Below are 13,365 nucleotides of genomic sequence, written 5' to 3'. Positions count from 1 at the left end.
AGCCTCGATATAGTCATTTGTGGCCTCGATATAGTAATTCGTAGCCTTAATCTAGTGAATTGTGGCCTCAAGTGTACAGCAATTCATGGCCAAGTTATGTTTCTCATAACTTGTGGCCTCAGTATATACATTTGTAGCCTCGATATAGTAATTTGTGGCCTCAATTTAGTAATTTATGGCTTCAGTAACTAAATTTGTGACCTCAATATAGTAATCTGTGGCCTTATTATTGTAAGTTGTAGCTTCAATATGGTATAATGGTACAAAAAATGAAAATGGAAAGATTTAGTCAATTGTGGCCACAATATAGTAAATTGTGACCCCGGTAAAGTACTTCGTGGCCATGCCTTATTAAAAATAATCACCATATCACCCATTGGGCTCCACACTATTTTATTTTCATTCATTTTTTGACTTTGTTGCAAATATTCTGATGAGTTTTATATTTGTACCCTTGCTATTTCTGTATCTTAATCTTCTAAAAAAAATATATAGAGAGAAATAACTTATTTTAAGTAGTTCTCCATCAGTTTCCATGAAGGTTTTTGGCGTTACTGCCTCCTGCAGCGCTGACAACTTAACGCTTCCACTCAACCGCCACTGGGTGGCAGCGTTTCACCTCAGATCATTTTCAGAAATGACGCGAGGACCGGTCAGACGGACGTTTCTCACTTTAGGTTTAAGTTATTCAGCTTTACTGACAAACCCCGCTTTAAGACGCACCGCCGATCCGTTTATCCTGAAAACACAGCTTTACTCTGCTGAACAAATGGAGCACCTGATTTCTAAATACCAGCATCTAAAGCGATTAGAGGTGAAATACCGCCACCCAGTGGCAGCTGAGTTAAAGCGCAATGTCAGTACTTCGGAATCGCACAGCTTTTCTTTTTATTTACACAGGATTTTCACGCGCTTATTGTAAATATTCGGGGGATATGTCATCACAGGACATTCACCAGGTAGCTGAGAGTGAAACAAATCGCAGTCTGTTTAAAATTCGAATAAATGTCATGGGTTCGGGATTAATACAAAAAATCTGTATAATAACAGTTTAAAGGCGGACAAAGCTTTGGGAAACATTTCGTTCTGGATTTATTTATTCGTTTGTTTGTTTAATATTTTGGGTTTTTTTGGGGGGTGTGTGTGTGTGTGTGTGTGTGTGTGTAGGGGGGGGGGTCGAATACCACAGTAGCCGTGTCGTCATTTTGTAGTCCGCTCTTATGCCCATATTAGGAATTCCGGGTCTGCGCTCCATTTCTCTATGGCCAGAATGAATAGGGTTTTTGAAAAATCACCTCTAGCGCCCCCTGTGTTAAATAAACATGCCCAGAACCCGACACGTTTTGTCCTGTGAACATTCTTCTCCTGAATATCACTGGATCCTCTGAATTACGAGGTCGTTAAAGAGCTGAAATATGAATATTGCTACATGTGTATGGAGGACCAGATTTGCCAAAATGAAAAATAAATAAAATTAAAAATAAATGACTTAGTAAATTAATATATGAAGCAGAATTGCAAACAATAATGATGATAAATTAAAAAAAAAAACATAACAATTAATATGTTAAAAAATAAAATCTTATATAAATGAATATGTCCATTTAGTAATTTCCCCTTCTCACTAATTTTTGTATTTATTTTTATGTTTCTTTATTAACACTTTTTCTGTTTTTCTATTCATTTATTTTATTAATTTATTTCCATAACTATTCATTTCTATATTTATTTATTTCTCTATTTATTTCTGTATTTCCTTGTCCTTATGCTAATAAAGGGGCTGTCAGTCAATGATGTCACAGCATCTTAATATTCCTATTGGTTGATCGATGTCAGACTCTGTAGATCGATTGTTCATGTCTTGTTCTATCAGTGGTAACTAAGGACCAGACAGTACAGTAACGGCTTCAGTCAGAGATCTGAGAGTCTCGGCTGGTCTGGCTGAAAATGCCGGTCTGGATTATTGACTCTCCCGTTGGAGGCTGTGGGGACAGTTTGGTCCATTTTGTGGCCTCTGCTGATCCAGAGGTTGACCTGTAGTGTTCAGACCTTTGGAGGAGGCGGCTCAGCATCTTTTTCTGCAAAATTCAGATCAAACTCAGACATTTGGACGCCCGTCTCACACTCGGCCTGTGGAGCCATCGAGAGTTACTCATCAGCAGGTCTGTCTGTTTGTGACTCTGCAGCTCTTTATGGAGTGAAAGAGCAGTTTAATCAGCTCTTCTCCTCCTGGGCTTGATTGCTAAGCCTGAACGTGAAAAACACGCCCCCTCATTATCATATGAGCAAAGAAATACAGAAATAAATAAATGAATTAATGAAAAAATAAACAATTCAATTAATGAATAAATAAATAAATGAATTAACACATGAATCAATTAATAAAGCGAACAATTGTTAAAAATATAGATATGGAAAAAATATATAAAAATGGCTTTAATAAAACAATAAATAATACAGAAATAAATGAAATGAGAAATATAACTGCAGAAAAAGGAAATATGTGTATAATTACAATCACAATAAGCAATATGTACTTTATTTAGTTTTTTTATTTATTGATCAATTTACTGAGCCATTTATTTTTTTTTATTTTGTTTATTTTTCAATTTGGCAAATCTGGTCCTCCATACATGTGAGCTAAAGCTACTGCGCACAATTCACGTCATTAGACTGGCAGCCTCCTTAATCAGGTTTTCACCCCCTTGATAAACTGATTTCAGCTCTCAGAATATCATAATTTTTATTTTAATGCTGGTAACATTTTTCTGAGGACATTTTCCTGAGGACAATCGCCAGCTTTTTGTTAGACTTTTCCCGTTCCACCTTAAGTGGTGCAGCAGTCACGTTCTGAACTGCTGTGCCATTTAAGGTGGAACGGGAAAAGTCGAAAAAGCAGCCGAGAAAAAGAAGCTGAGTTCAGCTTCATGGAGGGTTGAAAGGCCTGATATGAGGAGGTTTCTCTATTTCTGCTTAACAGCTGAGAGACATTAACTTATTTCTGCTGCTTCACAGACAAGACAGGTCAGTATTTTGTCTCGTTTGCTAATGTTCGTGATAGCTAGTCACAGCTGCTGCACCATTTAAGGTGGAACGGGAACATTCAAACAGGAAGCTGTGAAAAAAGAAGCTAAATTCAGCCTCGTAGTTTTAATGCTGGTAGTATTTTTGATGAGGAGTTTTAGTCTATCAAAATATCCCACCTAGAGGTTTTATTTACGGGTAATAACTGTAATTTTGTGCTACAGTAGAACATTTCGATAAGGGTAGCACAGCTTGTCAGAGCAGCGCCACAGCCCACCTTAGTTTAGTGTAGCTTAGTGACATCAAATTGATGCGCAGTAGCTTTAGCTCGCATGTAGCAATATTAGTATTATAGCTCTTTAACGACCTCATAATTCAGAGGATCCAGTGGTATTTGGGAGAAAAATGTTCACAGGCTCTGAACATTTGTATTTAACACAGGGCGATTTTTCGAAAACCCTATTCATTCTCGCCATAGAGAAATGGAGCTCTGACCCGGAGTTCCTAATATGGGCATAACGAGGACTACAGAATGACGCACGACTACAGTGGTCTATGGGAAGGGACGGGGTGAGTGAACAGCAGGAGGTCAGAGGGGCGGAGTCAGTGCCCTGTTATCATTTTAAATTGGGGTATGTCTTTGTTATGTTTGGGGCTTTGTGGGTTAACTGGGAAGGTAAGACAATGGATGTTGTTCACCGCCTGTTCTGATGGGAGGCTGATGTGAAAGGAAAGTGTGAATATTTCTTCCAAATAAAAAGGTTTGTAGTGCTCACTGGCTGCAGTGTAAAGCTAGGCGCACAAGTGTGTAATGGGTTTGTGAGGTTTCAGGAAGGCCTCTGGGAAATATATGCGTTTTATCCGTTTTCCCCAGCACCCTGTTTTACCCTGGGCTATTTAAGTGAGCTCTAGTGTCTGGGTTTGGGGTGGTGTAAATAAACTGTATGTTATGCTGCGTAGTTTGTGGTCTCCTGAATATGTGCCCAGTCATTTTATAGCCTTTGTAAAGATCTGGATTGGGGGAATTATATATTATATATTAGCCTAGTATTTTGGGAAGGTTACATCTAGTCACGCCACTTCACAGCTCATGGCTTTTGTCCCATACTGGATACTGTACTGAATACTACTATGTAGAGCAGTATACACTGATGTAGTATGCAGTATACAGTACACTGTACTGTTCAAACACAGCCTTAAATCTTTACATCTTGCCGTTTTGGTCCAAAATTGAGGTCAGCTAGGCCTCAGAGCACGGTAGGATGTTAATTGCTTAACTGTGTCATGGGGCACACCTGTCTGGAAGCACCTGCACTTCTTTCCCTTTTGTCACCTGTTCATTAGGGAGCCTCAGGAGAAAGTTCTCCTCCCCAACAGCTTCTTCTTCGTCTTTATGCTGCTGTTCGGTCTAGCATGTACGGACAGACGCAGAGGTACGAAAGATAGGTTTGCTTTATTCACAGTTTCTCTCTTTTTATTGGTTACAGAAGAGTGGGTGACAGAGCAAAGCAAAGCCCAGGATGAGGATAGAAAAGGAGTGGATGGATTAACACAAGACACAGGACACGGAGGAGGGGGGAGAGGGAGAGAAGAAGGAAATGGTTTCTTTCCATCGCCGCTCCCCGCTCCTCTTCGGACCGCCTCTCTTCCTCTCTCCCTCGGTGACAAGCCAGCCATCGCTTTTAGGAGACCAGGCCTTCTCATCGCGCCTTTCCTTCTTTTCCCCCCTTCTCACCATTTTTCCTACTCGTGAAGGGTCGGAAAACGAAGCGGCGGGTCCACGTTCCTCTATTGTAGAAAGAGATCCCACCGTTAGCGTTTTAGCCCCCCAGAGTGGGCGACTTCAGCTCTTTCCGATCAAACTAATCAGCTGTTGCAGCTAAGACAGCAAAGAGCCGCCTAAAGCGGGGCTAGGCTAGGCTAACTGTGTACATTGGCAAGGCTAGCCCTAGCTCTCGCGCATGCTAACGTAGCACGTGGCTGGTGGTGTTAAACGACAGAGCGGTCAGAGAGGTAGGACAGAGAGGAAGGAACAGGAATGAGTAAAAGAGAGAGAGAGAGAGAGAAGGAGAGATGGAGATGATGTTATAAGGTCATTTTATTGAAAACAATCCCGTTTCCCCACCGAAGGACACCACAGATTTTAGCCTCTTCCGGGTTGGAGTCTCTAGGAGACGAGTCTTTGCTTGCTTTGGATGAATGTTTGAAGAGGGAACAAGTGCTGGAGGGTAGCAAAAGGAAGGAGGAAAGGAAGGAAAGCACGGAAAAGGAGGACAGAAGGACAGACTGAGGGGGGGGCAGAGCAGTGAGGAACGCAGAGTCATCGCTTCTTCTTTCTTTTCTCCGAGCTGTTTCTCTTTCCTTACTCCTCCTTCTCCTCTCCGTGTGTGATGACGTAGCAGATGTTCTTGTAGTCAACATTGCCAGCCACATCTGGGGGGAAGGCGGTCCACAGGTTCTTAATCTGAGGGACGGAAGGAGACTTAGGTTAGAATCTTTTGCTGCAGCTAATGTGCCGTAAGAGTGCAGTATTCCGTACGGTACATCGGCACTTTTCCGCGTTTCAGTAGCTATTGTGGAAATACTCGAAGTCTTCTAGGATGTAACGATTGGTCGGACTCTGCAAAATCTGCCTAGCAACCAAAATGCATTCTGATTGGTCATATTTGGCCCAAAACTTTTAAAGAAATAAGAAAAAAACCTCATCTGTGTCATCGGTTTGTGCCGTCAGTATTCCGTACACCAGCTTCCACAGAGGGAGCGGTTTTCCATGCATTTTATTTGAAGTTTTATGAAATCTAATGGCATAAAAATAGACATTAACTGATTATACCGATTATACAATTGAATCAATATAAACAATATGTGCAGTGAATGAGGGTATCATGGAAAAAGGCCTAGTGAAGTGAGACTGTGTGGTGAAGCTGCTAATGTGACTTAGCTGACGGTGTGAACTTTAACAGCTCAGTACTAAACACACTCTGTTTCATGGTGATGATGGCTGTTTAAGATTCGTTTAAATGTTAAATGTGATGTTTAAACGGGCTAAAATTCATTTTAACTGGCCGTGAACGTTTCCCCACCCCATTCACATTCGCATGGGTTTTCCCCACCCGCCATTTTCGTGTCGCACTGTGGGCAGTCGGTCACTATTCGCACAGATTTGATGTCCAAACCCAGCTCAGATGGTCTGCTAACTGTTTTGATGGAAACAGGGATATATGACAATGTCTCAGATGTATGGTTGATAAATGACAAGAAATTGTATGATTACACAAATAGGAAAAAGTCACAAGTGTATGGAATATTGAAGTGTACGGAATACTGTGCTCTTAACAAGTAAAGGAAGTTTGTGTGTCATTAACATGGTGCTAACTCCTATAACTCGAGTTTAAAAGCTCTTAAAAATACAATAATAATTAAAATAAAATAAAAATATTTCTGCTGTTCTGTGTTCAGGAAATGAATGTATTCTTTTACGTTAAAAGTATTTTTATGTGTTTTGGACTCGCTCGGGAGCGCCCTCTAGCGTTTAAGAAACCCAAAAGAAAATCACAGAATGACAGTTCTAATCTCTACAAACTTCTCTGGTTATACTAATGTACTGTCTGGTTATACCACACTGTGCTTCTGTCTGATTTTGCCTGCTAACATTAGCTGCTTTAGCCTTATAGCTCCAGTGTTTCGGTGTTAAACAGAATGAAAGTTACAACACCAAACACGCCTTGACTGATCGACCACGTTTTGGAGCACAGAGGGGAGAACGGTCTAAATGTTATTTTTCACCAAAGTATTACTTTACAACTGACTAGCTTGCCCAAAATAACGTAACGGCCCCTTTGAGCTCACCTCCTCTTGTGAGAACCTGTCGCACTGAGTGGTCAGGAGCTCCTCCAGGCTGTGGAGGAACGAAAGAGGAGTTACAACATCATGAACATGACTAACACATCAGAATGGAAAAGGGGAACTGAAGGAGACGCTCTACTCACAAAGCCTTCTTAATGGTGCCTGTGCCCTCGGGGTCCAGCACCTTGAAAGCGGCCAGGATAACGTCCTCGGGGTCAGCACCTGGACGGGACAGAAGGATGCTGAATTACACCGAAAGCCCTGTTTATGTTCATGATTTTACTGGAGTATGTGTAGACAAAACTGAAATGGTACCCTTCAGCTTCTCTCCGAACATGGTGAGGAAGACGGTGAAGTTGATTGGGCCACTGGCCTCCTTGATCATGGCCTCCAGCTCCTCATTCTTCACATTCAGCTGACCTTCAGGCCGAGAGAAAATGAAAGAGAGAGAGAGAAAAAGAGAGAGTTTAATTAATATAAGATTAAGTTAAGATTAATGTAAACTGACGTATGTTATAACCCCAAATAATATCTTCAGAATGGCGGTCCTGTGCTCACAAACTGACCAATGATGAATGAAGTAGCTTATAAACTGTGGAGAAACAGAGGGACTACAGTCTGTAACTGTACACCTACATAGTGGAGCTATAAGGTAGATGTTTCTAATAAAGTGGCCAGTTAGCGGAAGCACGAGGTAGGTGTTTCTAATAAAGTGGCCAGTGAATGGAAGCATAAGGTAGGTGTTTCTAATAAAGTGGCCAGTGAGCGGAAGCACAAGGTAGGTGTTTCTAATAAAGTGGCCAGTGAACGGAAGCACAAGGTAGGTGTTTCTAATAAAGTGGCCAGTGAGTTAAAGCACAAGGTAAGTGTTTTTAATAAAGTGGCCAGTGAACGGAAGCACAAGGCAGGTGTTTCTAATAAAGTGGCCAGTGAGTGGAAGCACAAGGTTGGTATTTCTAATAAAGTGGCCAGTGAGTTAAAGCACAAGGTAGGTGTTTCTAATAAAGTGGCCAGTGAGTGGAAGCAGAAGGCAGGTGTTTCTAATGAAGTGGGTTTTAAGTGTAAACAGTGAGGTTGAAGCTCACAGCTCTGTCCAGCATGTAGTGATCAGAGTGTTAAATATCGTACCCATTGAGGCCAAAACGTCCCTCAGGTCATCCTTGCTGATGATACCGTCTCTGTTCTGGTCAATGATTGTGAAAGCCTGCGGGTTTGAGAGAGAGACTGTTATAGGCAGCCTTCGTTAACTCCTCTCACAGAACAACACTTCATCATTATTAGGGCTGCAAAACCAATTATTCATCAATAACATGGGGAGTGGACAAAAATTGATGTGTTGTTTACTAGTGATCTGTAACGTTCATATGATCCACACAGTCACTCTGACAGACTGTAATACACTACAGGAAGTATAGGGGGCGACGTGGCTTCTACTGTTTCATTTAAAAAGCCTCTATAATGTTCATATGAAGGTTAATGGAAGAGATGGATGGTTGGATCAACAGAACTTTGAATAAAAGTGGCATTAAAGAGAGAAATGATGGATGGAGGGTAGATATTGTATAAATAATAATAAATATATATATTTTTTAAACTGTAGACGTCCGTCTGAGTCATCTGTCGCTTTTAAATCAGAAGTGGTCGCCGTTCTCCTGGCAGCCTCCTTCTCCTTCCCCCTTTTTACGCTCTCATGAAACCCAAGATGACCCTTCGCACTTGAACTCATGAAGACAGTTGCACCGCCTTCCTTCATCTCCTTCACACTCACTCACCCACCCTCCCCTCCATCTCTCCATCAGCCCAGTATGACCAATCAGTCCAGACTGTAATGCCACTAGTCTCCTTAAGGGCTGTATCGCTTACACACACATGCTCCTCCTGGACGTCTCAGAGTCCCAACTTAGCTCACACACACCCTGGCCGAGTCCGCGGCCACATAACTCTCTAAAGCCCAACACACACTGTCCCTCTTATTATCTATCATCTGTCCTTCCTTCTCTGGTTAGCTGAGCTTTACTGTCCTCTCAGGCTGTTCACACCACAACCGCACGACTGACCAACTGCGTCAATTTCGTTGTTGTTGGAACGAAACCTTGTATCTCCAAATGGTAACTTTACAGGAGAAGGAAAAAACATGCTTTACTTTTAATGTAAGTCAATGGAACCGGACGTCTTTCCAAGCCATTTTGGGCCGTTTCTTTTGGTCCGTTCATCATGAAATTTACCCACAGTGTTTAGGACGACAGGCATTTTCAAATCATGTCAAAAACTGAAAAACGACAAAAATGGAGACACAAGGTTTTGTTCTGACAGCGGCAACTTATTAGAGATGATGTATCGTATTGTATGATATCGTTGTATCATGTTGTATCATATATTATGTTGTATTGCATTGTATCATGCCCTGCGATGGACTGGCGACCTGTCCAGGGTGTATCCTGCCTTCCGCCCAATGACAGCTGGGATAGGCTCCAGCACCCCACCGCGACCCAGAAGGATAAGCGGTTTGGATGATGTATGTATGTATTTATGTATGTATGCATTGTATCATATCTAAGTTTCTAAACATGTATTTTATGCTCTTACATAATATTATGTTACTAAAACACTTATAAATTCAATGTAAAGAGCAAATTAAGACTCTAATACGTTATATATTGTACAAAAATATGGGAAGAGGTTATTTTAGGCCAATTTAAACATCCTCACAGGCCAGCTTTGTCATGCGGGTCACACTTTGGGCAGCCCTGTCTGGACCCTATAAAGTGGCTTCTTTTATATATTGTACTTTTACAATGTAAAATGCACAAAATAAACAAAAAATAGAAATATAACATCTTAATATGAGGCACATTTTTTTTTATTTTTGCTGTATGGAGAAATATTCCGCTCCACCTCTAATATCTTTAAAGAATGAAGAAAAAAATTGTTAAAAAAAGATGTTAACCTGTTAACCATTATATGATTCTGCTTTGAGGGTGGAAGATACCAAGACTTTTATAGTGTTGCATGATATTCTTCACAATTTTTTGCTTTAAAAACATATGAGCATGTATTTTTTTTAATTGATTGCAAAATTAAAGGAGGATGAGGAAGATAAATAAACCAAAAATTGATGAAAAAATCAATTATATTCAATAAAATAAGATACTAGCATCTATCAGCTAAATTGTTACTATGTATTTTATGCCACTAGTGGTTGTTGGTATTTACAGGCTCTCTATAATTGATCTGAAAGTGTCTTTGTTTATGATCCATGCAGTTCTATGCGGAGTATTTTGATATCATAAAAATGATATCACCCATTTGAGCACTCTTTCACTTATATATGAATAATAATATACATATACATGTGTATATATGAATACTAATATACATATAATAATAATAATAATAATAATGTACTTAATAAATAATGTACTTCACATTACTTGCTCTTCGATTGTGGCTCAAGGCCTTTAAACATTCACTCTTCTGACCAGCTCAGCTCTCATTTCACCAAACATGTTGGCTTAATTAGGTTACAATGTCACTCTTTTAGTCTCTTTCTCTCTCTTTCTCTCTCTCTCTCGTCCTTCTTCGGTACCTCACTTCCTATCCATCGCTAATTTCTCTCTCTGTAAGGCACTAAAGCCCCTCAGCTGCTGCTCTGGTGGGATTAGACAGTGTAGAAGTGAAGGAGTGAATGAACAGATGAGTGCTGGAGAGGGTGAGAGACATTTCAGATGCTCCACTAATGACATTCCTGTTTTTTATTACCGCACGAGAGAGAGTGAGAGAGAGTGAGAGAGAGTGAGAGAGGGGGATCATTCCTGTTGACTCAGCTGAGCGTATGTGCGCCCCACCATAATTCCTTCCATATTAATGCCCCCCTAAAGCCGCTAAAGATAGACGTGGCTTTCCTTTCCTTTTGGAGGGAGCTCAAACTGACTGCTGGATAATTAACCTGTCCAAGCCCCGCCCACCTGGCGCTAACTCCATCAGACTTGACAGAGTGTTGGTAAAAGTCACTTTTACCCCAATGAGAAACTGAACAGCTCAGTTGTGGCCAACAATATGATTTCATATTCAGATTTCAGTTTAAAACCAAACTAATCGAAACTGGGCGTTAAATATAGTTTTATGTCCTGCAGATCCAAAGAAAGCATTCATGTGTGGAGCTCGGATTGGTCAGTTGACCTAAAGACCTGCCACTAAAGGAATAAAGTCGTGGATAAACTACTCAACCTAAACTTCAGCTGCCAGAAATCCATCTACTGGATGGCCAACTGACTTTTCTTCAGGTAAAAATGGACAAAATCACACATTTTGACCTCTGGGGTCAGTTTCCCAGACCAAGATTAAGACTAGTCTAGACGGAAAAAGAGTATACAGTGCACTTCAGTCTAAAATTAAGCTTAATTCATGTCCAGGAAACCAACACCAGGGTATAAGGGTCCTCATGCCAAACTATCACTCTCATAACTTACACACTCATAGTAGATACTGAATAATTCATAGTAGATACTGAATAATTCATAGCAGATACTGAATAATTTGTAGCACATACTGAATAATTCATAGCAGATACTGAATAATTTGTAGCACATACTGAATAATTCATAGCAGATTATGAATAATTCATAGCAGATACTGAATAATTCATAGTTATCTATTAAAATGGTCTCATCTTTTATCCTTAATTCATAATACATACTGAATAACTCATAGCAGATTCTGAATAATTTATAGTAGGTGCTGGATAATTCATAGAGGTTCCTGAATAACGTGTATTATTGATATTGAATAGTACTGAACGGCTAATGTGCAACAGGATAATAACTGAATAATAAGTTTGCCTTTTCAGTGGTTAAAAGGAGCGACGACAGGTTTGATATTTGACCCATCAATGTCACGCTCTTCATCTGAAACCAGCTTATGGGCTGCGAACAGCTGTCATCTTGTCTAATAGGCTGCGTCCATTTTTCTCCGCGGAGGGATACAGGATTGGTGCCGTTATGCGGTATAACTACATGAGTAGAGCCCAGACTGCGTGGTCAGCACTAAAAGCTGTAGTATTTGGAGTGGACTCTGGTGCTGCTGGTGTGTGGGTGCTAGTGATCATCACCTCTTTGTACTCCTGAATCTGGCTCTGCTCAAACATGGAGAAGACGTTGGATCCCTCTCCTCCGCCTGCCCTCCTCTTGGCCTTCTTGGGTGCCTGCGGGTCAGCACAGTTGGCACAGTTAGCGCAGTTAGCACAACACATTCACTGTAAGTCACTGACAGCATCACGTCCAGTTTCCTAGCTGCACACAGATGCTGTCTACTCATTTCCTCCGGGGCATAGCCAGTAGGAACAGATGAGGCACTTGTGGGAAGCATTTTCCGGTTGCCAAATATTGTTTTGAGTCAAATGAAGCTCTCTCTCGAGAAAGAGCGGAACATTATGCCAGCGTTCATTTGCTCAGGCATCCACAACGTACCGGAAATGAGTTCTTTGCTATACCGAGTAATCTCTCATCACCTTTTATAAGATTTTATGTGAACTAGATTAGATTAGAGCTAATTTTATAGCATAAACATTACAAAATTTTGAGTTCGCTCCCCCAAATCGCTCAATTTCATCAGATTAATCTTGTTCGGATCTGTTTAAAGTCAGCATAACTCCCGAAAAATTCTCTGAAGAAATCTGACTGTTGGCAATTTGACTATATCCCGGCGAAGGACGTCCGAAGATAAGAACAGACCATCCGCAAATAATCCAAGACGGCAGAAACGTTAACCGTTCTGAAAGCACCAAAGCTTCAGATAAGCGCCACCGTCCCTTCGGCTCAGTGCTAGGTGCACACCTGGCCGTCAGGTAGGGCCCGGTCAGGTAAGGCTGCTACTCACCATGCTGAGACGGTATGTGTGAAGTGTAAGAAGCTCGAAGAAGAGAAGAGTGAGTGAAGCCGCGGCTTGGCTCCTTCCCCGGGGGCTTATATACCTCCCACCCGGCGCTAATTATAGCAGCAGCCTTAAGTTTGGCTTGGGGAAAATGACAGACACCGAGAGGCAGAAAGATGGAAGGAATGGATGGGGAGAGAGGGATTCGGGGGGGGTGATGAAGGGACAGACGGAGGGACGCTATCGCCTTACGGCCGCTCTGAAATAGCCGCGTGTCTTGGAATGGGAGTGAATCTGATACTCTGGAGGTGTTGTGACAGTCCCACGTGGACTAATATGGACATAACAAGTTGGGTAACTGTCCACACAATCCGCTCGCTGACCCTTACTGACCCCCTCCCTAATCCGTTCCTTCATCTCTCCATCGCTTTGCGCTAGGCCATATTGGTGGAACCTATATTTTGGGGTTATGATGTGCGCTTTACCTTTTAATGGCACGTTTTATGTCCTCGGCATCGGATGGATACGGGTTTATATTTTTACCCCCGAAAGGCCGACGTACAGCGTCTGACCTCCGTATATCTGTACATTCACATACTCACCACTGCACACTCCACATGGAATATA

General features: G+C 41.4%; 1 protein-coding gene across 1 annotated transcript; it reads right to left on the bottom strand.

Annotated features, from left to right (window-relative positions):
- Positions 1–5,104: 5,104 nt before the first annotated feature.
- On the bottom strand, positions 5,105–12,876 carry mylpfa (myosin light chain, phosphorylatable, fast skeletal muscle a). The gene is made up of 7 exons (XM_036589252.1): positions 12,745–12,876; positions 11,978–12,070; positions 7,999–8,074; positions 7,186–7,290; positions 7,014–7,092; positions 6,874–6,922; positions 5,105–5,488 (listed from the first exon to the last, which is right to left on the bottom strand). Exons 1-7 carry the CDS (start codon positions 12,745–12,747, stop codon positions 5,387–5,389), a joined length of 507 nt encoding a protein of 168 aa, XP_036445145.1. The 5' UTR covers positions 12,748–12,876; the 3' UTR covers positions 5,105–5,386.
- Positions 12,877–13,365: the final 489 nt, after the last annotated feature.

This window comes from Colossoma macropomum, unplaced genomic scaffold, assembly GCF_904425465.1.
Source record: "Colossoma macropomum unplaced genomic scaffold, Colossoma_macropomum, whole genome shotgun sequence".
In the NCBI taxonomy this organism is placed as follows: Eukaryota; Metazoa; Chordata; class Actinopteri; order Characiformes; family Serrasalmidae; genus Colossoma; species Colossoma macropomum.
This window is presented reverse-complemented; position numbering and strand designations above follow the sequence as displayed.